We start from the raw sequence: 27797 nt of genomic DNA on the forward strand, positions 1-27797 counted from the left end.
ATCCCCGCTTTGCAGAGCACAGACGGGGACACCAATCTAACCCTTGGTAAGAGCACACTGGAGCAAAACAATGCCAAAGGCTCCTGGGTGACCTTGAGCCAGAGTACTGTGGTGCTGGGCACAGATGGCAACACTTCTGTTCTTCCTGGCAGAGTGGAGGGGGTAAGTTGGCTCCTTTCAGGGTTTCTTCCCCCAGTTCAGCTTGTGGGAGTGAGAGGTCTTTGCTTCTCAGCGCTGGTCTGGGCTGAAGCTCTAAAATCAGGTTCGAATTAGTCAGTGATGGGGCTGTGTCGTTGGGAGGGGGAAGAGGTTTGGGGCAAGACGCTGTACTGCTATTGAGGGCTAACCATGGGATATGAGTATAATCGTCAATCAACAGTGTCCAGCTAATTCCAAAGTGCTCGCTGAGCCGTGCCTGTCACCCGGTCCTGTTGGTGTACCCTCTCTGTCCCCAGGGCCGAGTCCTGTTCCCAGCATCACATGCCAAAGGCAGGAAAGATGCTCTCCCCATCTCGGACTCGGTCGGCTGCTCAATCCTTGGAGCCTGTAACCAAAAATAAGGCGAAATCACCTGAACCCCATAGGACACCAAAGCCTGCTAGCTCCTGGCACTACGCCCCGCGAGGGGTTTGCCTTTGGCCGGGTTGCAGGGCCTGGCAGGTGCCGGTGAACACCGCTTTCAGTGCTCTCCCTGTCCCCCTGCGTGTCTGGGTTTGCCCAGGAAGAGGGGAAGGGGAGGGCTCGTTCTCTAAAAGCGTTGGGGGTTTTTTTTTTTTTGTTTTTTTTTTTTTTTGTACTTGGTTTGTGCGTGCCGGGAAAACGGCCGGGCCCGTGCGGGCTTTGCTGAGGCCGGCGGTTGGTCAGTCCTCGCCCGAAGGCTACGCTCCTCAGAGAGGGCAGTTTAGCCTCCGGTGTAGCGGAGGATGAGGAGCCAAGCCACCCCTGGGGCCCTGTGGAGATGCCAGCACGGCTGGGAGATGCGCATTGCAGTGTCTGGAGGCCCCGGGCAGGCCGCCGTGGAGCCCGGCCCTGCGCATTCGGGGCATGGGTAACCGGCCAGTGGGAACTGACACCCGCAGGCTGCAGTCACGATCTCTCCTCCCTCGGGGGAGCCTCCCTCGGGAGCACCCTGGCAGAGGGCCAGGGTTTGAAAAGCTCCTCTGCTGTTTTCTATCAGAAGAGAGCCCAAGCGGGGGCTGCATGTGAAGATCCCCTGGTTCCCCCTTCCATTCTTTCCCCCTCCGGTGAACCCGGCAGCAGCAACACCGCGATGCTTGTTTGCAGAAGTGGCTGTTTTCCGACCTTTGTTTTTTCCCCCCTCTCCTTCTCCCCTCTTTTAGGAAGACGATGTAGGGGATGAAAATAAAGCCCGAGGGAACTGGTCTAGCAAGCTGGATTTCATCCTCTCCATGGTGGGTTATGCAGTGGGGCTGGGCAATGTCTGGAGGTTCCCGTACCTGGCCTTTAAGAATGGGGGAGGTATGATGGCTTTTTCCTGTCTCTCTACCTGCAGTACCGTACGTGGCTGAGCCGATCCCTGCCTTCTTGGTGGGGAGAAACAGGAGGGAAGGAAGTGGGGGGCAGTGGTGCCCGCTTGTCTGGCAAAACCAGGCAGCAAGCTCCGGCCTGAGCCCAGGTCCGAGGGCACCTCCAGACCACTAGCAACTTAGCTGAGAATCCTGGCTAGGGATTTCTGATGGTCAGCTCTCAAAGCAGGAAAGCTCCGACAGGATTTCGTTAGAAGGTAGCTCTCTCTTTTAAAACACCTGCAGTTAGCTGGTGCTGGTAGGAGAGGGAGGAAAACGAAGAGTTGATCCCACCCGGACTCAGAGTGAGAGGTCCGGGCTTTCCACTTTGCCTAGTTTAGTCTGGTCTAACTCCAAAAAAGATGGGACTGGGGAAGTGGAGGGAGGTGAAGACGACACCAAGGGCTTTCCAATCAGGAAAGTCACAGAAGGACACTTGATTGCAAGTCGAGCCGTCCTGTTATTTCGTGAAGTTTGGGGAATTTCTTTTAAACCTCTCCGCCAAACAGTTGAAAAACAATCGCTTGAAATTGAGAGTGGTGCTGAGCAGAACAGAGGATAATAGGAGAAGGAAGGTTGGAAGAAGGGTTGTGCCGCTAATAACATATATGGAGAAGAAAAAGTTTACTTGCGGAGGTTCTAGCAAAGGTCTCATCTAAACTGGGAGCCGGTAGGTGCTGCTGTGTTCATCCTCCTGCCGCTGTGAGCCGCTTCTGGCCGCGCAGGGCTCAGTGGGGGATGTGGGTGCTGTGGCGTTGGGACCAGTTGTGCAGAGGCTGTAAGAGCTATGGTATGTGTGAGTTAACTAGCGATTCTAAACCCAACCCAGACTTTGCTGGTGAGCTTTTTCTTTTTTACGTGTAAGAACTTTTAAGTGGAAGGTGCTAAAATACTCGTTTAACGACAATATTCCCTCCAGCCAGAGCTGGAAATACAAAAAACTGCTTCCCCCTACCCCGGTCTTGGGGCACCAGGAATCGTTAACAAACCGAAAATGTTTAGTAGCCGCAGACCTTGACTGGGTTGTCCCCCGTATCCCGGGCAGAAACAGCCCCGCTTTACCCCAGGAGAGCCCGCTCCCAGCCTGCCGCGGGGGGTGCTGAGACGAAGAACCCTGCCCCGCGGGGCTTGCGCGGGGCTCTCTCTGCGGGGCTCTCCGCGCCGGGCCGTGGAGGTAGGCGAATTCCCCCTGGTGTGATGGATGAGGCGGCTCGGCCCCCACGGTCTGTGCGTGCTGATTGAGGTTGTTCTCTCTTTTCTCACCCCTCATCCCCGCAAGGTGCGTTCCTCATCCCCTATTTGATGATGCTGGCCCTGGCCGGGATCCCCATTTTCTTCCTGGAAGTCTCCCTGGGGCAGTTTGCTAGTCAGGGGCCCGTGTCAGTCTGGAAAGCCATCCCCGCCTTACAAGGTGAGCGGAGCAGGAGCCGGCCCGGTTTCTGGGGAGCATGTCCTGCACCCCCTCTCTTGCATGGCTTAAGCACCGCCGCCTCCCTGCGCCCCCGCTCCGCAGCGCGTCCGCAGGCGCGCAGCCGCATGATCTCCGTCTGGTTTCCGCAGTGTTTAGCGCGCATCTTGCGCGGGGGGAGCCCTTTCTGGCGGGGGATGCGCTTTGTACCTGCACCAGACGAAGCCGCCGGGACCTGCTGCGGTTCCCGCCCCTCCACCTGGGGTTAACCGCGGTCTCCTCTCTCCGTTCTCTCCCTCTCGTTTCTCCCAGGCTGCGGCATTGCAATGCTGATCATCTCCGTCTTGATAGCCATATACTACAACATTATCCTCTGCTACACACTTTTCTACCTTTTCGCCTCCTTTGTACCTGTGCTACCTTGGGCTTCCTGTAACAACCCTTGGAACACGCCAGACTGTAAAGATAAAAACAAACTTTTGTTAGGTAAGGTGGGGATAGGCTTTTAGTTATTTATCTGGGGGGTTTCCAGAGCTTTCTCCGGCACAGCTGCGCCCCTGGGAGATGCCATCGGGGACTGCGAATGCCTGTGGCCAGGCGAGGTTCCCAGCATGGAGGAGCCGTCGCTTCCCAAGCCACTTTGATCTACACCAGATGGGCGCCTTCCACCCCTTTTATTTATTTTTTTCCTTACCGATGGTAAATGCGATTTTAAATTTCGAATGCTAAAAGACGCCAATCTATTTTTTATCTGTCTTTTTTTTTTTAAATTAGTTTTCACTCGGAAAAAAAAAAACAACAAACAACAACAACAAACAAAACTGTACAGGGGAGGAACCAGGGGATAAAACACCATAGCTAACAGCCTCTGCTTTCTGTCAGAACTTCTTGGGCTTTAGTGAGGCTTGTTTATAACAACAAACAAGCAAACAAAACCAAACCCAAAATAAACCAACGAAAACCCCGCGGGCTGCAGGAGTTCATTCATTTCCTCATGCTCTTTTTATGCCTTAAACACTTGGGAGATCTTTTAAGACCTGATTCTTTCAGACCCTCATAGCTTCTGTAAGCGAGATGTTCAGAAATCTAAGAGAACAAAAGTCAATGTCATCTTTTTGTTGGCATTGTAAACCCAACCGGAAGAAAATTCCAGACAAGTTATTTCTCTTTCTCTTTTTTTCCCCCCACTCCTCATTTTTCCCTAGATTCCTGCATTATTGGTGACCACCCCAAAATACAAATCAAGAACTCTACTTTTTGTATGAGTGCCTATCCAAACTTGACTATGGTTAACTTCACCAGTGAAGGAAACAAAACATTTGTCAGTGGAAGTGAAGAATACTTCAAGTAAGATTTTCCTTTGTCTGGTGATGTTATGTTAATCCTTTGTATGTATGTTAATCTTCCTCTAAAATCCACTGTAGCAGACAACAAATCACTGTTTGGAGACTAGAAATACTACAGTTAAGGACAGCAAAAGATGCTCTCTTTTTTTTTTTTTTAATGCATTGGAATGACAAAAAGCTACATTTCAAGCACAGGATTATTTGTGTTCTATTCCTGTGGTGCTAAGCACAGCTGGGGTGTTGGCCCTTGCCTGGCATTTTTATCTACTACTGCAATGCAGATAAATAAAATAATACATGGTGAGAACCACTGGAACATTCTAGAGAAACCACTTGAGAACACTGCAGCAAAACAAAATGCTGTAGGAATTTGCACTGAATTATTGCCTGCAGCTGCTGTCCTTAATTATATTTTTAAAACAACATTTAAAAACTGTCCTTCTCTCTCTCTCTCTCTTTTTTTTCTTTTTCTTTTTTTTTTTTTTTCCTTAGATACTTTGTATTGAAGATTTCAGCAGGGATTGAATATCCTGGTGAGATTAGATGGCCCTTGGCACTGTCTCTTTTCCTAGCTTGGGTGATTGTATATGCCTCCCTTGCTAAAGGAATCAAGTCATCAGGAAAAGTAAGGAAAATATTTGTGATTGTCCACTTGCAAGAAAGCTTTAGGTGCAGCATATTCTCATTTAAAGCAGTGAATTACTAGAAATGCCTTTTCCCTTTGTATTTTCTTTTTTTCTTTCTTTTTTAAAAAATGCCTTTCTAGAGCATTTAAAAATATTTTTTTTGGTTCAGTATTTGTTCCTTGATATGCAATAAATTTAAAATGAGTCTTTGAGCTGCACTTGGTGGTTGCATGACAAAATAGCTGCCTTCAGCAGCTTTCTCTTGTTTTGAGTTGTGGTTGTTAAATTTCCCCAATCATTTCATATTTCACTGTCATCAGGGAAATTGTGATTTCTGATTCCAGCCATCCCTTTGCATCTACAAGCTGACAATATCTGTTGGGAGGCAGCTTGGGAAGCAGCAGAAAATCCTGAGTGCCAGGGGAAGTCTGAGATTTAATTTTCCTCCCATGTTAATGTGACAGGAAGAACTGTTTTATGGAAAGCCAGAGCCAAGAACCAGATGATGTACAGGAGAATTCCTTGGGCTTAGATGTGGCAAGAGATGTTTCTTTAAGTCTTAGTGGTGACTCCTTGGTGGCAGGGATAGAAACCCTTCATTTATGCAGAGATGAGTTCAGTATATTCACAGAAAATCATCTGGGAGAATCAAAGCAGCAAGGGGCAACTTGGGAAAGCAGTTTCCAAAGTCACTTCAGCTTGGAGGGCTCTGTTCCCTGTAAGATTCAGAGGTTAATGGGGAAAGGGTTTGAAATGCTTTTGGGTGGAGTGTGCAGCTTAACTGGTCATTTGATCTGGCCACAGAGAGAGCTCTGCTCTAGGTAATTATTGAGACATCATAATCATTAGGTCTACCTGGATCATTCCACTGGCTTTCTTTCCCCTCACCTCCATCTGGTATTTTCCTTTAGCTGTACATCCCTGTTGCTCCTCTTCAGACTTTCTTTTCTGCTTTTTCTTTCCCCTCTGCCTAGAATCCCAGCTCCTACCTCTGTTGATATTATTCTTGTTTCCAGCAGCAAGGAGAGCTGTAAAATTCCAGATTTCCTGGGAGTTAACCCTGTTGTCTTTGCTTTTTGTCTCTGAGCTTGAGCAATTGCTTTCTTCAGGCAATAGTGTAGCACTTGTATGTTCCCCTCCTCTCTTCTTATGGACCCTTTCAGTAATCTTTCTTTTGCCTGTCCAGGTGGTGTACTTCACAGCTACGTTTCCTTATGTGGTTCTCATCATCCTTCTTATAAGAGGAGTAACTCTACCTGGAGCGGGAGATGGAATCTGGTACTTCATCACACCAAAATGGGAGAAGCTGATTGATGCTATGGTGGGCTTATTATTGCACTTACATCTCTGCTAGAGTGAATAAGCCACACAGATTCCTTCTGTCTGGTGCAAGCAGATTTTTTTCCCTCTTGATGTATATTTTCGTTGCTGAATGTATTTGACCCGGTATGAATGTTTGTGCCTTCCATATACAGCAGAAGTTATATTGCTGCTTTATATGGGCTCAGCAAGAAGAGGGTTTTGCTTTTAAATCTTCTATTGACATCCATCACTCTTCAGTTCATGTAAACAACTTAGTGTTAATCCCCTAACAGTAACATTTGTTAATGCTATGGATCTTTCTAATACCTTTGACTGAAGCTGATGCTATTTCCCCTCCTGTTTATCTTATGTAGGTTTGGAAAGATGCTGCCACTCAGATTTTCTTCTCCTTATCTGCAGCATGGGGAGGTCTAATTACTCTCTCTTCTTACAACAAATTCCATAATAATTGCTACAGGTATGTGAGGGTGAAATCCATCACTCTTATTAAGCCAGCCTTGTCCTAACCCAGTCATCCTCAAACTTGCAGAAAGCTTTTTTTCTGTATCTCTGTTTGGTGTCTTTTTATTTTTGTATCTCTCTCTTCCCCCTCTCCCCCAAATGTCTTTTATTTTATGTCTCTTTCTGTCATACACCTTTATTTTGTTGGTTCAGTTTTGTTTGTGTGTGTTTGTTTGTCTGTTTGGTTGGTTGGGGGTTTTGTGTGCGTGTTTGTTTTGTTTCTTTAATCTTTTTTGTTTGGTTTGGTTTTGTGCATTGTATCTTCTCCCCAGCTCCTAATCTACAAATCTCAAGATAAGCATATTGTAGTCCCCATTGGTTTTTCATTTTCAGAATCAGCAGTTTTAGGTTGAAAAGCAAACTGGGAAGCTGCCCACAGCTGAGCAGTGGCCTGAAGCCCTCCCAGTTGACAGACTCTGCTGAAGAACAACCCCTGTGTGGAATGGGCTGAAGTTTGCCATTGTGAGAATTGCATGACATGCGCTTTCCATAGATGTGACTCTTGTTTCTCCTAAATATTATTATTTTTTGTAAAACTACGCTAAGAGTAACTGGATTTTAAATGTATCAAGTTATTTCAAGTAGTGAAATTCGAAACCCTGCGAGTTAGGCTGATAAGGAAGAAGTCCTTGTCCTGGTGGCACAGTAAAGCTTGTTCATCAAAAAATGTGCCAGATAAATGTTAGTAGATGGAGAAACCAAAAGCACATGCTGTTAGCAGAATGCTTCACTGATATTTTATTGTCTTTAAACCCAATCTTATTTTTGCTGAAGCAAAGCTTTAATGATTCCTGCAATGAGAGGGTTGCTGATTCAGGACTGACAGCAGCATGCTGAGGGACTGTCCCAAGGGTATACCTAAAATCTTCCCTGTGTCAAGACATTCAAGCATAAAGCTCCTTGGGATTTGAACTCCTTTGTCTTGTAACTTCTAAGTACTGCTTACAAAATACCTTCAAAAAGAAATGCGGAGCAGGGTTTTAAAAAGGAATTAAAAAAAATTGTTTCCTACGAGTGTTCAAAAGTAACTGGATATAATTATCCTAAAATAGGGATGAATAAGCAGCAATGATGTTCACTCAGTTACTCTCCTCCAGCTGTCCTTCGGGAAGCACTTTTAAAAATGCTTTTTCTGGGCTTTGATTTGGTGATGATTGAATGAATGAAGGAATGCGTTTGGAATACCAGGGCAAAAAAGGAAAAAAAAGGGAGAATCATAGAATCATAGAATCAGTCAGGGTTGGAAGGGACCACAAGGATCATCCAGTTCCAACCCCCTGCAGGCAGGGACACCTCACACTAGATCAGGCTGGCTAGAGCCTCATGCTACCTTTGTGCATTCATTTAGCAATGTTTTGTGGGGTTTAGAAAATGTTAACTGATGTTGTTAAATTGAACACATGGGAATGAAGTACAAAAATCTTACAGGTCTAATACTAAATAGAAGTTTGGCCTGTCTTAGAGAGAAATGCAGGAAACTGAAGCAGAGATAATTAGAAAAGCTCACTTACTTCTAATCTGCTTAATTTTACAACTCATCTTGAACCCTGAAATGAAGCATGACTATTTTCCCTTTCCATTTTCATATTAATTACACTCTAATATTGCAGATAAAATTGTAATTTTCAGTGACATTTCCATTTCCATTTTAAATGCCATTAAATAATCCATAATTGGAGCAAATTTACACACAGTCACTTCACAAGGCATAACCTGAAATATTTTAAGTAAAACTTACCCAGGTTTGGAAGAATTAAGCCATGATGATTCCAAACAGAACATTGTAATTTTTTTTTTTTTTTTTACTGTAGACCTGAAGAATTAACCTAATCATTTCTGTTAAGAGATGCTCTGTTAGAGATTCCAGAAGTTTGCCAGCTCAGGGAGATTCCTGACAGCTTTTCAGGTTGTAGTTTGTTCTGTTCCTGACAAATCACAGGAGGAATAAGCAATTCTAGTGATTTTTTTTTTTCCCTCCCCCCTCAGTCATAGTAGTTAAGGGCAAGTCTTTTGGACACATATATTTTGAGGACAAAATAAAAATCCTATCAAGAATGTAATAATTATGGCTAGGGAATCATGAGGGCTGGTTTCCTGTCAAGTCACAGGTACCTTCCCAGTGCAGCATGGCAGTCAGGCGTGGATTTCCTCAGATTCCCATGATGAAAATCGATTCCAGGGAATCCTCTCCAGGCTGCCAGATGGGCCAGCGCTTAAGAGAGTGGTGCAAGGTACAGAAAGCTTAACCCTCAAAGCTTGTGGATAAATACAGGGAAGATAGAGAACAAAAGGCACCTTCCCTGGACAGTGGTGGTTAGTCCATATGTAAGAGAGTGAGCAGCTATCTGCAGCAGGCAAAGAGTAAAACTGTGTTGCAAATTATGTCATCGTTGTTGCCTTCTTTGGAGAGGCCAAGAGCAGCAGTGCTCATCCTCCTGCATGGCCTGAGCCTTTCTATACAGCATGGGGGTGGTGGAAAATAGCACACCTGGTTCCTAGTGGTGTTGTGAAGACTTCTGTCACCTCTGATCAGCACCAAATGTACCTGATAAGTGCAAAGGTGGACCTTCACCAGTGTTCCCACAGGATGTGTGCGCTCATGAGAGGGGCTCCTTAGTGCACAAAGCCCTCCTGCCCTGCATGGACTACAACAAGCTGATGTGGCTTCTTGTGTTTTCTTTCCAGGGACACCTTGATAGTCACATGTACCAACAGTGCCACAAGTATATTTGCAGGCTTTGTCATCTTCTCAGTGATTGGCTTCATGGCAAATGAGCTCAAAGTGAACATTGAAGCTGTGGCAGACCAAGGTAGGGTATGCCTCTGTTTCTCTGCTTAAGAACCTGGTAGCATCTTCAGCTCTATTTTTAGTGATGACATTGACATTGGAGGTGTGAATAATGGCTTCAAACTGCAGTGGATTTTAGTAAACCACTTGTAGACATTTCCTTATGGGGGAAGGTATAGAATCACAGAATGATCATAGAATGGCCCAAGCCAGAAGGGACCTCCAAAGGTCATCTAATCTGACTTCCCTAGAGTCAGCAGGGACATCCCCAACTAGATCAGGCTGCCCAGGGCTTATGCTAAGAAGTACACTAGGAGTGTCAATGTATTACTTGAAGCCTCCTTATCACTAGTTTGGTAAGAGAAAACCTGGCTAAGAAATAGAAAAAAGTCTTAATTTCTTTTGCTTATTCCTTCTCTTTAAACTGAAACATGAATAATCCCACAGATTTTTGCAGTACTTCAGAGGTGCAGATAAAGGTCACATTCAATTTCTGCAGCTCCTTTGGTTGGTACATGGCAGCTGTTGAGGAGAGGGGAAGCTCACAAGCTGCAGTTCACTCACAGGGAGTTAGTGTGGGGTTGGCACTGGCTGCCCCACGGTGGGTTGGGCTGCTGGAGAATCTGAGAAGAGAATTTCATAGGATGGTCAGCTAGCAAACTCTTCCTGGATAGCAAGCAGTAGGAGATACCACACTTGGAAGCTAAGGTAATGTCAATCCAGTTTCATTTTGGTCTGTCAGTTAGCTGAGTGGGAAGAGGAAAGTTTTTTTTCTTATCCCCATTTTCTGTCTGGATTAGACTGCTGTGTTTGAAAAGCTCCATGTTTTAGCCAGGTGTTTTAGGAGTTTCAATTAATCTTTTTATTTTAGACTTCACCTTCATCCTGAAACAGTAAGACAAACAAAGGAAACCAGCCCCAAGATCTGAAGCATGATGCACTCATTGAAATTATTTGGAAGGAGTTAAAAGTCAAAGAAGCTTTGCTCAAGTGAAGCTGCAGTGGGAGCTTCAAAGAGATGGACAGAGGGAGGATGGAGAGACATAGGTGTTAGGGAAGGTGGAGGAAACACTTGGTTCAGCTGGTTCATCTCCCTGGAAATGGCATAATATTTAGTGCAGAGTATCACAACCCTTTTCTCTTGAGTGCCTGGTGGTGGTCTTTGGGTGAGTGACTAGGCACAGGCTGGAACTCTCTGTTCCCAGCTGTTTCAGCAGCTGTTCCAAAGGAGGCAAGAAAAGCTGTCACCTTATTGTAGGGCTCTCAGTGCCTTTGTAAGAGCCTAGGTAGGTCATTTAAATTATTTCATGAGGGTGAGGCTTCACTGCTCTCCATGATAGAGGAAAGCAGAATTTAGAATCATAGAATTGTTAGGGTTGGAAGAGACTTCAAGGATCATCTAGTTCAAACCCCCCTGCCATGGGCAGGGACACCTCACACTAGATCAGATTGCTCAGAGCCACATCCAGCCTGGAGTTAACCTCCAGGGATGAGGCTTCTACCACCTCCCTGGGCAACCTGTGCCACTGTCTCACCACCCTCATGGTGAAAAACTTCTTTCTAACATCCAATCTGAATCCACCCATTTCTAGTTTTGCTCCATTCCCCCCAGTCCTATCACTCCCTGACACCCTAAAAAGTCCCTCCCCAGCTTTCTTGTAGCTCCCTTCAGATCCTGGAAGGCCACAAGAAGGTCTCCATGGAGCCTTCTCTTCTCCAGACTGAACAGCCCCAACTCTCTCAGTCTGTCCTCACAGCAGAGGAGCTCCAGCCCTCTGATCATCCTCGTGGCCCTTCTCTGGACACCTTCCAGCACCTCCAGACTTTTCTTTTAACAGAGGCTCCAGAACTGGATGCAGTACTCCAGGTGTGGTCTCAGCAGAGTGGAGCAGAGGGGGAGAATCCCCTCCCTGGCCCTGCTGGCCACACTTCTCTTGCTGCAGCCCAGGCTCTGCTTGGCTCTCTGGGCTGCAAGTGCTCACTGCTGGCTCCTGTTGAGCTTCTCATCCACCAGCACCCCTAAGCCCTTTTATTCAGGGCTGCTCTCAAGCCAGTCCCTGCCCAGCCTATATGGGTGCTTGGGATTGCCCTGACCCAGATGCAGGACCTTGAATTTGGTCTTGTTGAAACTCATGAGGTTGTCATGGGCCCACCTGGAGAGGTGGGCCCATGACAGTAATGGTCCCATAATAGAAGGCAACTGCACAGTGGGGAGAGAGTGAAGATTAAGAAGAACTGCAGACACTGAACAGAATTAAAAAGCACCCTGAGCAGCTGAGGAAAAGAGCCACTCCTTGCCCATACTTACATTTTTTTTTTGCACTGGAGGGGAAAATGGCAGTAGTCAGGATGATCTCCATTCATGTTTTAAAACCTTGAGTGAAAATGGGAAGGGATTTTTTCACCCCTGAAACACATAGTATTTATTTATTTTCACTTAGATTCCTCCTTTGAGGAAAAACTCATGTAGATCCACTTTTCCTGGAGGGAAAGACAAGGCAATCTATTTTTGTTCTCCTGTATCTATTTTTGTTCTCCTGTATCTACTTTTGTTCTCCTGTCTCAGTTTGATTAAGAACATACTGTGGTTGAAAAATTGTAGCCATTTAAAATGAAAGTTCAAGTCATTGGACTTTTGTGATTTCAGCATATAAATCCTTTGAAATTTTCCTGGCTTTAATAGCCCTTTAGAAAGAGTTCATATCCCCCTGCATCTCTGAAGAGAGAGAGGATGGGAGCCAGCCTGCCTGTGCCTGGATGCTCCCTGGCATGTGATACCTTGGAGAGTTATGAGAGGCTGAGATGCAGAGACGTGCAGCTTCACATTTTCTGTAATTAAACTTCTTGGGAAAGTGTGATTAATGGAAAGCCATTCTTCTGAGTCTTAATTAAAACCCTTGCATGCAGGATGCTAGTGCAAACAGAGCCCTTATCTCTAGTAGTGAAGAAGAGATCTTTAATCAAGATCCTTCAAGAGATGAAAGAACGTGCTCATGAATACATAGTAGTTCTACCTGCACCTTTTGATTCCCAAAAGCCTTTTTTCTGCAGCACACTTTAAAGGCAGCAAGATTTAGTGAGTCATGTACAGTGTTAGGTTTTTTTTCCCCACCATGTTGTTAACTCTTGTATTTGTCTTCTATTCAGAAGAAACTCCAAACGCTTCTCAAGGTGCCTGTGGAGATTATTTCAAAAGCTGCTAAAAAGCTGTGTGTTTTTCTCAAGTGTATGAGAAAGCAACAGTGTTCTCTGGAGCAGAAACAGCGTGGGGGCTTTAGGAAATGGGATACAAAAACTAGGGCTTCAGGAAATGGGATACAATAGTTAAGGCTTTAGGAAATGGGATATCACAGAATGTTAGGGGCTGGAATGGACCTCGAGAGATCATCCAGACCAAGCCTCTTTCCAGAGCAGGATCACCCATAACAGATCACACAGGAACTCACCCAGGCAGATCTTGAATATCTCCAGAGTGGGAGACTCCACAACCCCCCTGAGCAGCCTGTTCCAGTGTTCTATCACCCTCACAATGAAGTAATTCTTCCTCGTGTTTCCATGGAACTTCCTATGCCTCAACTTCCACCCATTGCCCCTTGTGCTGTCATTGGGCATCACCAAGAAGAGCCTGATAATCTAGATTACATCTTTAGGAAATGGGATACAATAATTTGGATGAGAAATGTGTGTAGAGCCCCTTCTTGTGGCATGGGTCATGCCATCAGCATTACATGGCTCTCATTTGTATCTTGCCTTCAATCAGCAATGTTAATGGAATGCAGAATATCACAGCCTCTAATTTTCTCACTTCTAGGTCCTGGAATTGCTTTTGTGGTTTATCCAGAAGCCTTAACTAGGCTCCCCCTCTCTCCATTCTGGGCTATAATATTCTTTTTGATGCTTCTGACACTTGGATTGGACACTATGGTAAACCACTTTTGTTTGCCCCTTTTTTCCTATTTATTTGTTTGGAGGACTGTGAGGTTAATTGCTGGTTTTGTGTGGTCGGCAAACTGCTTTGTAAATAGAGGAATGAAGTAAGGCCATCAACGCTGACATTGCTTGGGAGGAGCTTTGGTGTTGACATCTGAGCATTTAACACCTAGGGTGGATTCAGGGTACTGCCTTATATTCCCTTCTGTCCAGCTGGACCACTCTGTGTATGTTGTGTGCACTGAAACAGCTCCCTTTTATTTCGTCTTTCAGTTTGCCACTATCGAGACTATAGTGACCTCCGTTTCGGATGAGTTCCCCAAATACTTACGTACGCACAAGGCACTGTTCACTCTTGGGTGCTGCGTCTCCTTTTTCATCATGGGATTTCCTATGATCACTCAGGTAACGACATCGGCCTTGAGCATCACTCTCTGTCCCCAGTCCCCCTCTGGTGGCCGTTCTCCTCCCGTGCAAGTTGCAGAAGACTAAACCGAATTCTGCCAGATGTGCAGGGACACCGAGAGAGTCTGAAAGCCTCATTTTTAACTTTGTTTTTATTTTAATTTTTATTTTTTAATATTTTTATTTTTATTAATTAAAATTAAAATTAAATTAAATTAAAATTTAAATTTCATTTTAATTTAAATTTTATTTAATTTTAAATTTTTTTAACTTTTATGTTATTTTTATTTTTATTTATTTTTATTTTTACTTATTTTTATTTTTATTTTTATGTTATTTTTATTTTTATGTTATTTTTATTTTTATTTATTTTTATTTTTACTTATTTTAATTTTAATTTTAATTTTTATTTTTTATTTTTTTTATTTTTTTTTTATTTTTATTTTAATTTTTATTTTATTTTTAGTTTTTAGTTTTTAGGGTTTATTTATTTTTTTATTTATTATTTTTTATTTAGGGGATACTCTGAGTGATGCACACTTAAACACCTTTCTGAGGTTCAGACTTTTAAATTTTCCCTAGTTGGACCTCTCCAGAGTAGTGATGCAAAATAGTTGTTCACTTAGGAAACAAACAAACAATCAAGCAGGTATGTCATACAAAGATGCAGACCAGTTTTGGGTGATTTTCCTCCCAGATTAGCTATTGACTGATAGTTTTGGCAGACTGTGGAGTTCATAATGGAATTCTCATCTATCATTGACAGTCTTCAGTGTCTTGTCCATTAATTCCTCCAGTGTTACAAACCCTCACGAATTTCAAGATGAGGTACATAAAATCTCTCTTACTATTTTATTCATCTTTTTCCCTCCTTCCCCCCCTTCTTTCTTTCTTTCTCTTCACATCATCACATACTAGCCTAGCTTTACTGTTCTAAATCCTGGGATGGATTCAGTCCTTTCTCCACTTGAATTATGCTTCTTCTCCTCTGCTCTGAGGATAGGGCATTATATCCTTTCCAAAAGATGAACTGGACTTGCTGTTACAGTATTCCTGGGTTCAGTACTGATTTTGCTTTTGGTGTTGTACGAAGAATTAGAGACACTTCTGTGGAAGGTCTGATCACTGTTCAGTCCTTAATTTGAAAGGACTGAAACCAACATCTTCCAAAGCTCTATTAGTTACCAGACTCAAGTGTACTCTCTGCTTTTCTTTTCTTGCTGGATTTGGGATTTGTTCAACCAGAAAGAAGAAACTGTAGAGCAGTATGAGTCTGTGTCCAGTCAATGTTTTGATTCTTACTAGGGACAGAAAGTCCTGACTCCTGCTCCTGCCTATGTTAGCAGCAGTGGAAGTTGTGCCATATATGAAGAGAGATACCAGCTAGATGTCACAAGTAATGGTTCTTTTATCCTTTCCTATTTTTAGGGTGGAATGTATATGTTACAGCTTGTGGACACCTATGCAGCTTCTTATTCTCTTGTCATCATTGCCATCTTTGAGCTTGTTGGAGTTTCCTACATATATGGTAAGAAAAGATACTGCTGTGGGGCAGCCTGTGACAAAATAACATGACAACATATGGTGAAGCAGCTGGTGATGTGAAATTCTTAAGGAAGGGAGTAGAACTCTGTATTTCCCCCCCCCCCAAGTGTAAAACCTCAGAATTCCCTTAGTTTGAACAGAAGGACAATGGGACTTCATTACTAAAGGATTCCTTTAAATACATACATTTAAAGGACTTTTGTATAGTCTCATGTCCTTTGTCCACCAACAGCTTAAAGCCAGTGCCTAAAGATGAGTCTAAGAACAGACCAAGAGTTTAGTGAAACTTCTCCAGGGCTTCTTTTCACACTCCTACAGTTTTAGAGTCAGAGATCTCCCGAGCCAGAAGTGTTATCTTGGTATTTAATAGCTCTTGAAGGATTTATGTTCTGTGTACACACTCAGCCTTCTCTTTAGCCCATCTGTCTGTAACACAGAATCAAGACTATGCAGCTGCTCACTTGTTGTGCACAGTGGCAACACCAGTTACACCAACCCATGTTAAGGAGGAAGATCCTCAGCTAGCATAAAGCAGTGCACTGACTTTGATGCTACTGTAGCTACATCAGTTTGCTCCCAGACTTGTCCAGTGCTTCCAGGGAGGTTGATCCTTGGACATATGATCTCAGATGGAAATGTGAAGGTGTCCCTAATGATTAATTTATGCCTGGAGTGTGGTGATGCCACTTTAGACTTGCCTTCATAAGCAAAGGAAGATTCGAATCTCGGTGTTAAGATGACAAAGATAAGATTGTTTCCTCCCTCCCTCCTCCTCCTTTGTTTGTAGAGAGCATGCCTGAGCAGCACTGTGCTAAAGCACTGTTCTCACTCTTCCTGGCCAGCAGGCCCAGTTTGTGACAAAAAGATTGCCTCATTTAAAGCCGCTGCCATCAGTGTGCAAGATTACAGAATCAACCAGGTTGGAAGAGACCTCCAAGATCATCACATCCAACCAATCACCCAATCCTAACTAATCAACCAGACCATGGCACTTAATGCCTCATCCAGGCTTTTCTTAAACATCTCCAGGGACATCCACTCCAAAGGGCAATTCCTCTTTCTGTGAAGAACTTCTAAGATCAAGCCTAAACTTCCCCCTGCACAGATTGAGGCTGTGCCCCCCCCAACTACTTAAATCTGTCGAATTTCTTTGTTCTGTTTGTTTTCAGCTAAGAATGAAGGTAAATAAGGAGCAAACACTGGCTCTGTTCCTCCTCTGAACGCTGTGTGGCAGAAGCGCTGCAAACCTGTCTGTCAAGATTAGCATTTTATTAGGCTTGGCAGCAAAATTGCTCTGGCTAGTGCCTGCTTTGCCCAGCAAATTCAATCTCTTCAAACACTAACTTTTCTGAAAAACATCAAACAATACAGAAATAGTCATAACACTGCAAAGAAAGGACTTGAACAGAGGAGAACTTTCTTTTTTTAAGTTGCCTATTACTTTAATGTAATCAGAGGTGGGAAAGATGTGCCGATTACAAATCATTCTTTCCATGCTTTCTGTACCAACTGATTGTTAATCAACAGATGTTAGTAAAGCCTTTGATGTAAACTAGTGCAGAGATTATTCCCTGGAATTAACCTTTTGCTAGATTAAAGAGCTTCCAGTCTTTTATACACACACACACACACACAAAAGGGGCAATATTTACTTTGCAATCATTTGCTTGACTAATGTGGCACAGCTACTTCTATTGCATTAAAGCTACTTTTGTAAGGACTGTTCGTAGGAATGCAGCTTGTATAGTTGTGATTTGTATGTTGTAAACACAAGTTTGCTCCTGCTCTTGTTATATTCCTTCAAGCAGTGCTTACAATTGGCATAATACATTTTTCAAGCTCTGACAGTTGTGGTTTTTACACTCCACTGACACCTTTCTCTGTATGCTCGTTCTCCTCATAGCAAGCAGGTTGGCACAATAGTGGCAGGTGCTTTTATGCGGGAATAAATCTGTCTTTAGCCCTTGTTACATGTTCTGCTTGCTGAGCTGCTTGAGATTTTTAAATTAAAAGGAGGCACACTTGGTTATTTCCTTGAAATCACTTCTTTTTCAGTCGAGCCAGTGCTTCATAATCCAGTGAAATGCTGTGTTTTTTATTTCACATGCTGGTTTAGATGTTTATTCTCCAGTTGTTTAGATTGTGATGCATGACTGGTAACAAATAGCTCAGAGCTGCAGGTATTAATTTAATCATCAGCATAATTCCCACTGTTACGTTTTGCAACATGAAGATAAATGCAAAGATCCTTGTGCTCGAGCAAAACACTGCTGGAAACTGAAAAGATATGACCTTAACTTTGTTCCTGCTCCGTCCAGAGCTGTCTTTCTGACAACCTGTAGTTGGGAAGGTTCATCACCAGAGTGGGGGGTAACTGCTGGAGTGCATTTGTGGCAAGTGTTAGTAATTTTGAACACTTTACCTGTGGCAGAGGTAGTTGTCTGTCTAGGTTTGCTTTCTCCTTTTTAATGGCTTTTATATCTGCACTGCTTATGAATACATCATGATACTTTAGAGAGTGGGACTTGAGATGTGGAATATGATGTATCATTTATTTCCCAAAGTTATTCAGCAGGCCTGACTGATCTGAGAGGGAGATCAGCTATACTAAGATTTAATGTGTTCTGTTAGCTAAAGCACCCTTTGCACTTTTCTCTGCAACTTGACAAATCTATTTCCAGCCTTTCACTGAAACAAGTGCTATGTAATCCCTGTATCTGTTTACAAGCATTTGACTCCTGAACTGACAATATTTAAAAGTGTCTGAAGCTGTGAATATCAACCAATGACTCCAAGAAAGAACTGCATTTTAAAATTGGAGTTTCAAAGAAATCTCTGGAGATTTGCATGAATTTTGGAGGCAGAAGTCCTTGGTAACTCTCCAGTTAGGTACACCCCCCTTGCAGCAGCAAGTGTAGCTGGAGTAGGGACCCTTGGATGAGCTTTCAACTTTGTGGCAAGATTCTTCAGCTCATAATTTGCTGCTGAAATTAGTTTAAAACTAGTTTTGTTCCCACCACTGCGCTGCAGGACTGACCACTCTGTGAGCACCTCCCAGGTTAACTCTCTACAGATAGTACAGTGAACTGTAACAAGCAGGTCAATAAAACCCAGGGACCAACCCTTCTGTTGCTGCTAGGATCTCCTTTAGGGGTCATAGTGCAGCCACCCCGGGGTTACAGTCCACCCAAGCGTACAGAGCTCTATTAGAAAATGGAGAAGTCAGAAGGGTGCTGAAGAATGGTGATTCCAGGGGCCATAAAAATTACTTGTACTTTACAGAGGACACAAGAGGCTTTCTGAAGAAGAGCATTTGCTCTAGTGAGTGGAAGAGAGAAAAGGAGGGAGAGAAATTACAGTTACAGGAAAAAATGTGACATCTCTGACCCCCTGGGCTATTTTTCTAAGCTTGCAGCCACTGCAAGTTGCACTTTCCCCCTTCCCTAAATACTGTTCTTGCAATACCATCTTCTTGTTTAATTTCTGGATTTTTTTTGTTGCTGTTTCTTATCATAACACAGTGTTTTAGCTTTTTTTCTGACATGTTACCTGCCTGAACTGGCTTACTCTGTGCTCACACTCTGAGCTGGGCCCTGCTGCTTTCTTAGAGCTGCACCAGAAGACACAGAGTATTGAGCCATTGCTATTTTTAACTTTCTTAATTCTGGAAACAGCCAGGTGGATAGGTTTGTTTCTCCTTGATATCAACAGAAAGGACTCAAAATTAGGTGGATCATGCCAGGGGATTATCCCTTCTTATATTCAGCAGCAGCTGTGGCTGACTGTAAGGGCAATAAGAACATGAGGTACTTTATTACTTTTTTTTTTTTCCCAAGTGTTTTTTTTTTTCTTACTGCACAACTTTTTTTTTTTTTCCAATATTTAAGCTCCATCCCTGTCCCCACATCATAGATGTGAGGCTAAATGCTGTAGAATAGTGTCTTTGTGACACTTAAATGACAGAGATGATCACAAAATTGGCCCAAACTGAAAATGTTTATGTGATGGAGGTGTTCAGCCTTGGACCCCAGGAGTCCCTCTTCTTGTCACCCTTAGAAAAGCTGAAACAAATGTCAATGTTTTTTTGATTACTTTTGGATAAGTTTCTACTAATGGGGGCCATTTCTCTAAAGAGCTCTGAAGAACAAGGGTGAAATTCAGACTGGCTTGTCTCAGCTTGGCAATAGCAGCTGCTGGGCCAGCTCACCTTCTCTAGGCACATGGCACAAGTCAGGGACTTGGCTGCAGAGACATCTGAAATACCTTTTTCTACTCTTGTGTGGTTTATTAACTCAAGTAACTTTACAGATGCAATCAATACAATAACCTGAAGAACTAAGCTGTCAGTTGATTTGTTTGTCCAAAGAACATTGAATGGAATTTAAAATATTTGCAGGTGCTCTCCAATAATTCAAAGTATTTCTTACATATCAGATGAAAGATAGCAAGACCTTACCTGTTTCAGTGTGAAGTGATACAGTTTGTACCCCAGTCATGCAGCAGAGAAGCTCAGATATCATCTATGCTGAAATACATCTGCAGATATTAATGAGGTTCATCATCACAACGAAATAACAAGCACAGACATAACTGCAGCTACCCACTACATACTACTAATGCTTTAAGTCCAAATGTACTGAACACTTAATCTCTATGAAAAAGCTCATTTGTGCTTTAATTCTTAGGAAGTAAATATCATACTGGAACGGTTCCCACCATCCCAGTCTCATTTTATTCACTGTTTGGATAGATCCCCCACTCAAGTTTTCAACCAACAAGTCAGAATTTGGTTTTGTAGTTGGACACAGGGGAGATCACAAGAGCTGTGTTGGAAACTGCAGCTGGTTTCTTTCACACCTAATTGCATTTTCATTTCCTGTTTACAGGATTGCAGAGATTTTGTGAAGACATAGAGATGATGATTGGATTCCAGCCAAGTAAATTCTGGAGAGTCTGTTGGGCATTTGTGACCCCAACTATTTTAACAGTAAGCAAGAAGCTTTTAAATAGCTCCTCCAAAGGGGTTTTGTTGCTGTTTTCTTCATCATTCATATGTAATATACAAGTCAGAGAATACATGATGGTACTTTTGGGTTGGTGAGTCTGCTGTCTGTACAAAACATGCCATTGCACAGCAGCATTTTTGGTTATTCTCTGTGTGTGTATGTAATGAATATGTGTGGATGTACAGAGACAGAGGAGAGGAACTTCCATGATCCTCCTGTCTCTTCTCAGGTTGAGCTAGGGAAATCACCTTTAGTCGATTCATGAACTAACCTGAGAGACATGATTTGGAATGTCTTCTGTGGACAAACTTCTAGCTGCAAGGATTGAATTAATCATGTTCTCAGTAACAAATATAAATCATAGAATTGTAGAATGATTTGGGTTGGGAGGGATCTTTGAAGCTTGTCTAGTTCAACTCCCCTGCAATGAGCAGGGACATCTTAGAGTCATAGAATAATTAAGGTTGGAAAAAAACCCTCTAAGATCATGAAGTCCAACCATCAACCCAGCACCATCATGACCACTAAATCATGTTCACACATTTTTTTTTTTTAACAGCTGCAGATATAATGACTCCACCACTTCCCTGGTTCTTCAGCAAGATTAAGTTGCTTAGAGCCCTGTCCAACCTGACCTGGAATGATTCCAGGGATGGGGCTTCTACCATTTGCCTGGGCAATCTGGGCCAGTGTTTCACCACCCTCATTGTGAAAACATTCCTCCTTGTATCTAGCCTAAATCTCTTCTGCTTTAGTTTAAAACCATCCCCCCTTGTCTTGTCACAATAGAACTTGCTAAAAGTCTGTCCCCAGCTTTCCTATCAGCTGACGTCTTCATGCACTGAAGGGCCACAAGAAGGTCTCCCCGGTGCCTTCTCTTCTCCAGGCAGTACAACCCCAACTCTCTCTGCTTTTCTTCATAGCAGCCTCCAGATCAACGTTGTAGCGTGCTCTGGACCCAATCCAGCAGCTCCATGTCCTTCAGATCCCTGCAGGTTCTCTGCAGCAGCCCGGCCCATGCGGCGGACGGGACGCCGCGGGGCTGTGGCCCATTCGCGTGTCTCCGACGCACCGGCAGGTGGCGCTGCGTGACAGCGGCTGGCAGCGAGCGCAGCCAGGCCTGAGGGGACGGAAGAGGTGGGGGGCACATGGGTGATATGGGGTCCGCAGTTACCTGTGTGCTGCGCTTAAACTAACCAAAGCAGGCTTTAAACAGGAAATTAGATCATGCTTTGATTGTTTTTGTGGTTCTTTTTGCCCTTCCCCTGTTTTCCTTCTCTCCTTCCCCGGTTTTCCTTTCCCCGCCACCTCGTTTTCCTTCTCCGTCCCCAAGTTTTCCTTTCCCCCCTTTCTCCCGATTTTCCTCTTTTTTTTCTTTTTTTTTTTCTCCTTCCCCACCTCCCTTTTCTCCCTCTCCCTTTCCCCTGCTTTCTCCCTCTCCTTTCCCCCTCCTTTCCCCCTCTCCCTCTCCCCTCCTTTCTCCCTCTCCCTTTCCCCCCCTTTCTCTCTTTCCCTTTCCCCTTCTCCCTTTTCCCCTTTTGCTTTTTTTCGACCCCAAAACCTGGAATAAGCTTTACTTCAAACTTAGATCACCGTTCAATCTCAAAGACGACCCATTCTCACTTTTACCATTCCTACATTTACCATCCAGGTCTCTAACACAACATTTCCTTTATGTTTTAACCTAGGTACTGATGCAATCTTTATTGCATATCATGTTTGGCACAAGAATTAAATACTCCTTTTAGCCATTTAAAAAGCTTTCAGCCTGGTAAGTCAGATCGTGTACAGAGGAGGGCCACAAAGATGATCCAAAGGCTCTCTGCTATGAGGACAGGCTGAGGGTTGTTCAGCCTGGAGAAGAGAAGACTCCAAGAGAACCTTAGAGCTGCCTTCCAATACCTGAAGGGAATCCTACAGGAAGGCTGGAGAAAGACTCTTCATAAGGGTGTCTAGAGACAGGACAAGGGGGAATGGTTTGAAGCTGAGGGAGAGCAGGTTCTTAGAAAGAAGTTCTTCAGTACCAGGGTGGTGAGACTCTGGAATAGGCTGCCCAGGTTGTGGATACCTCCTGCCTGGGGGTGTTCAAAGCCAGGTTGGATGAGGTCTTGAGCAGCCAAGTCCAGTTGAGAAGTGTGCCAGCCCATGGTGGGGAGATTGGAGTAGATGATCTCTGAGGTCCCTTCCAACCTAAGCCATTCTATGAAAACCACCAAGCCACCTTTCACCAGGATTTTATGTTTCAGAGACCATCCCTTGGCCTGAAATTACTCAGACCTGGACCGCACATGTGCCAAGATTATCAGTATTTGTGTTGAGTTTAAAAGCCCATCATTTCCCAGCTGTGCTATACAGTTCCTATGGGTATTCAGAGAGCTTTAGGTACAAGGTAAGGAAAATGATTAGACTTTCTGAAAAGAGAGACATTTTGAGGCAGTAAATGTGGTGTCAGCTGGGTGAGGTGAAGAAGCAGCATGGTGACTCTGGTCCTCTGCAGTTACTTCTTCCAGAGAAGCTGTATTTTGGATTATGTGCTGGGAAGTTCCTATTTGTGCTGCTATTTAGTGCTGCACAGACATTTGCAAATATTTTTATTTCTGGGGAAAGGCTCTGGGTGAACAGACATTTGCAAATATTTTTATTTCTGGGGAAAGGCTCTGGGTGAATTTAGTAACTTCGTTATTGTTAATTCAGGAAGGAGGGGATATCTTTTCTGAAAACTGGGAAAGGTTATAGTGTTTGCAGACAGGAATGTGTGTGTGGAGAGACTAACGAGTTTTGGTGAGCTCAGCAAAGCCCTGAGTTGTGAGGAAAAGGCATTTTCTATGATGAGAATAATTTCTCCAATGGGCATAATGAAGGTGTTCTACTTTCCTGCATAGATTTTCTTTCCCAGTTGTCTTCTCTGAAGTATAGCATCGCTGTGCATGAAAGCCTGGTAGATCCATCTTTCCTACCCAGTGGCAACTATTGTTTGATTGTGACAATATATAGGTATAAGCCTGAAAATCCCTTTTTAGAAGCTTAAAGACATAGCCCTGTTCAATCTATAGTATTAAGATGACATAAATGACAATGTATTTTTTTTCCTGTGGGTGTCTTATTAAAAATGAAGGTGTGGCCATGTGGGTATTTTTTTTTTGAATCTTCTTTATTTTTCTTTTTCCTTCCAATGGCTGTATTCAAGATACTGCCTTAGAGCCCTTGTAAGGCTTTTCATCCAGTGGTTTTTCTTCCAGTTGCTCTGTTCCTTTGTTGATCAGACTTGCACTCTTAGCTACTGCCAGTAATCATAACCAGGGAACATTAACATTTTGTTGCAGATTTGGAAAGCAAACAAGGTCAGTTCAAGCTTGCATGTTCTGTTGTTGTTCCCTCCAAATGTAATGTTTAGAGAACTTATGGTGAGAAAGAAATTGACAGCGATCAGTCGTAACTCAATTTTTATGTGATGGAAACAGACAAAGCAAAACTAAGCAATATCTCCTTTTCTGTTATTGCCTCTGTAAAGCTAATATTTGATACATTTGGATAGTCTAATATTAGACTTTCAATTACTCTGTATCTCTGGAAATAAAACTGATCATTTTTATACGTGCCTTCACCTAGTTATACTGCTATAAATCTTCTGTGTGCAATTATTGGAAGCACAGGCATTTCCCCAAAGTTACTGAATTATGCACAAATGTAAGCAGATATATTGCTGTTCATACAGTAAGTGAAATGGGGTAACTTAGCATAATCACATTAGGTAAAATTGCCAATAGACCATGTAGTAAAGCATGTTACCCTAGGGGCAAGATTCTAATTTCAATTCTTCTGGTATAAATACAGTGATTTTGAGGGGATTTTGTGAGATTTCCATGAAACTCACTAGATTCAGGCCCTGACCTGTTAATTACAGCTTGTGGGAGCTCCCTGCCTTATATCTATATATTTTTCATCTGTGTTCCTTTATATCAACTACCTACCACTTGTGGCATGCAGGCTTGTTTTGCTTATTCAAACATGTTTTCCTTCCTTGTTTCCAGTTTATTCTTTGCTTCAGTTTTTACCAATGGGAGCCAATGACGTATGGAGCTTACCACTATCCAGGCTGGTCCATGGTGCTTGGATGGCTGATGCTGGCCTGCTCAGTTATCTGGATCCCAGTTATGTTTGTGATAAAAATGCATCTAGCCCCAGGCAAATTTATTGAGGTAATTCTTCTGTCTTTTTGCTGCATAAAAATACGGTCACAGGAGACTGTCTGGTTTACTTTACATTGATTTTTGTGATATTGAATGCCTGATAGCACTAAGATTATGTTCTGGCAAGCCAGTTATTGTGTTGCTCAGTTGATTTAAAATGCAGTCCTCTATTCCCTGTTCCACAGCAAAATGCTCCTATATTGTTAAGTGATTGCTTTCATGAGAACTAGGAGAAGTTATATGTTTCATGGTATGGTGTTACTGAGGGAAAGCTGTTCTAGATTTTCTTGACCTCCTTGCAAAAGCAGCATGTAGATATAGGAAGCATCAGCTGCTGATGTGCATCGTGGCACAGTGAGCCCAGCAGCTAGTGCTAGGTGACATCCATTAGGAGTCAGCTGTTTGCAGAGCGTGAGATGGTCAGGTACCTGAGTCATCTGGGATGTACTCCAGGAGGCTGTGCCACTTGATGAAGTTCAGGAATAAGATGTATGAAAAGACCTCATGCTCTACAGCTTAAGCCACTCATTATACAACTTAGCTGGCAATCTTTTTTTTCCTCCCCTTTCTTCATCTCTTTGTTTTTCTTGAATAAGCTGATTCTCTCTGGCATCTGGACTTAAAAAAATTCCATGTGGCACTTCCCCCCCCCCAACCCCCCCCAATGGTGCTTTGGTTTATTCTGCAAATCAGATTCCTGCCTCTTCCCCTCCTTGCTCCAGAGACATGGCAGTCCCCTTCTGCTCCCTCTCTCTGTGCCTTGGCCCTGCCTGCCATCACTGCCACTTCCCGGCTGTTCCCATCCCACAGGTTCCTCAGTTCCTTGGAAGGTGTGGTACAGCAATGTCTTTCTCATGTCAGCATTTCATCCCTTCATTGCCTTCACCTTGTCTTCTGCAGAAGTTCAGCGCTCTTAGTGTTTGGCCTTTGAAGTTTCCTCAGCTCTGCCCTCTTATCACTGCATGCTGCTTGTGCTGCTCCCTTCCTCAGGAAAAGGAACAGAGACTTGACTCCCCTTTTCATAGCTGCTGTTGCAGTTCAGCTCTCCTGCAAAACCCATCGAGGCTGTTATACGCCTCAAAAGTGAAAAGGAGAGAAAATGTACTAAAATAGAATAATCTTTTTGCTCTCTCAGTATGTCACACTGCACACGCCTAAGGAAAAAGACCACGCTTTTCTGCTTCACACAGAGCACAGGAATTTAAGTGGTGGGACACCCTAGGCAGAGCATCCAAATGCACCATTGACACTAGGGCAATGAGACCACTTGTCTAAAGGGTCATCCAGCCCTTGGGTAGTGCACATTGGGTCAGGAGACAACTCTTCCTACTGGCAACGAACTAAGGTGACATTAGACTTCCTCCTCCTCTCCAAAGTTTCTCTCACTGAGAAAAATTCATCTGCTTCACATCTTCTAACTGGTATCTGCAGTACTGACATATATATACTGCCACAAAAATATTGTGTTCTCCTTACTGCCCCATTAGTAGTGCCCCCAAAAGAAATACCCCAAAGTTGGATCTGTGCTGGTGGGGCTTTTGCTGAAGCCTGGTATTTCCTGAATACTGAGTCTGCTGCTTTAAATTATTATGGTTGGTTTGGGAGGTAAGAGCTGCAACCTGGTAATTAAGCAGAGATTAAAATAACTTATAGAGAGATCTGATTCACTTTATTAGGTTATAAACATATAATTGTTCCCTCTTAAGTCATCAGAAATATGTTTTCTGTCTTTTTTATCTGTGAATGCACCAGACTGTATATTCAATAAAGAAAGATTAGAAGAGTTTTTTGTTGTTTGCCAGGTTAAATTTCTCTTTCTTTTTTTGTCTGCAGATAGAAATCAAACATTTTGTCAGCTCAAAATGAAAATCTTTGTTCATTCATAGCAATGTACTCCTCTTTTTTTTTTTTTTTTTGGTCATTTGTATACTTTTGGGAAATATGCTATCCAATTATTTTAATGCACTTACCCACTGCTTAGACCATTGGGTTAAGTAATTGTGCACATGTCCTTCAGTAAGTGAGCCTTGCAATCTGCAGCAGTGGTTCTGAGCTCCCCTCATATGGTGTGGGGAGGAAATGTATAATTAAAATCTGGGCACTTCATCCTCTATCAATCTTGCAAACTTCGTGCAAAACAAACACCAAGCAGTGGAGCATTGCAAGGCCATCATCAATAATCTTAAATGAGCCTATGCTCATTCCTTCTGCATGGTAATTCTGCTCTGTAACTCAGAATGAGACTCTCTTTTTCTCTCCCCCACACTGCAGCGGCTCAAGCTGGTGTGCTCTCCACAGCCTGACTGGGGTCCGTTTTTGGCCAAGCACCGTGGTGAACGTTACATGAATATGATTGATCCACTGGGAACCTCCTCCCTGGGACTTAAACTGCCAGTGAAGGATATAGAACTGGGGACCCAATGCTAATAATTATGATGTGGGTGGCAATAATGTCCACCTTTTCTGATATTTGCCCCCCTCCCCTTATTTTGTTTCCCCCCCCCCCCCCCCGTTTATTCTTTTCCTTTTTACAATGCCTGAAAGTGGTTGCTTAGGAAAGTAGGACTTCCTGTTGCATGCCATGGGGAAGACCTTAGCTAGACTGCTTCCAGGTGTGGGTGATGCCCATGATGTTGTCTGTACCTGCTGAAATAGCAAAAGCATGTTGTGTTACAGGGGCCATCCCTTTTTTTTTTTTTTTTTTTTTTGTCAGGGAATGCAGAGAGAAACAAAACGCAGTGGAAAAATCTGCTTGGGGCAATTACACACAGAACTGGACCCATTTCACAGAAGTATTCTTGAAACAGGCAGCTGTGATGGGAACCAGGATTTTGTTAGCAGTGTAACTGAAGAGAAGTTGAGCCCTCAGGAGGGATGGGAGTGAGCAAAGAAGGGGATCTCCTGTAGTCCTGGTATAAATACTTATGGCTCTCGCAGTAAGCAGAGGCACTTTTTCTACACCGACAGCAGACCTTGATTCATTGTGTCTGCATGCTTCTTTTATGATTTATACTGGCTTTGAGGACTTTTGGAGAGCCTTTAAACAGCATGCCAGGAAGCAATATAATGGATCAGAACAGAAAAACAAATCTATTTGATCTTTTCAAGCAGAAAAGTAAAAGCAAAAGGTAAAGGATTAATAATTTGAGACTGGGGCTAAACGGCATTTGAGTCTAGGAGTGGTTTGGAAATGGTGCCAGACT

At 43.4% G+C, this 27797-nt stretch overlaps 1 protein-coding gene across 2 annotated transcripts; it reads left to right on the forward strand.

The window, feature by feature from the left end:
* On the forward strand, positions 1-27021 carry SLC6A5 (solute carrier family 6 member 5). Of its 2 annotated transcripts, XM_054390543.1 has the most exons (16): positions 1-166; positions 410-417; positions 1341-1479; positions 2806-2937; positions 3247-3420; positions 4140-4281; positions 4773-4905; positions 6093-6227; positions 6583-6686; positions 9416-9540; positions 13330-13442; positions 13722-13853; positions 15282-15381; positions 20285-20385; positions 24436-24603; positions 26866-27021. In XM_054390543.1, the coding sequence occupies exons 3-16, from the start codon at positions 1410-1412 to the stop codon at positions 27019-27021; spliced, it is 1785 nt and encodes a 594-aa protein (XP_054246518.1). In that variant the 5' UTR covers positions 1-166; positions 410-417; positions 1341-1409. The 2 variants fall into 2 exon arrangements, with proteins under 2 accessions (XP_054246518.1, XP_054246519.1); XM_054390544.1 differs by lacking the exon at positions 410-417 and having other exon boundaries at positions 1-172; positions 1339-1479.
* Positions 27022-27797: the final 776 nt, after the last annotated feature.

This window comes from Indicator indicator, chromosome 21 (assembly GCF_027791375.1).
Source record: "Indicator indicator isolate 239-I01 chromosome 21, UM_Iind_1.1, whole genome shotgun sequence".
In the NCBI taxonomy this organism is placed as follows: Eukaryota; Metazoa; Chordata; class Aves; order Piciformes; family Indicatoridae; genus Indicator; species Indicator indicator.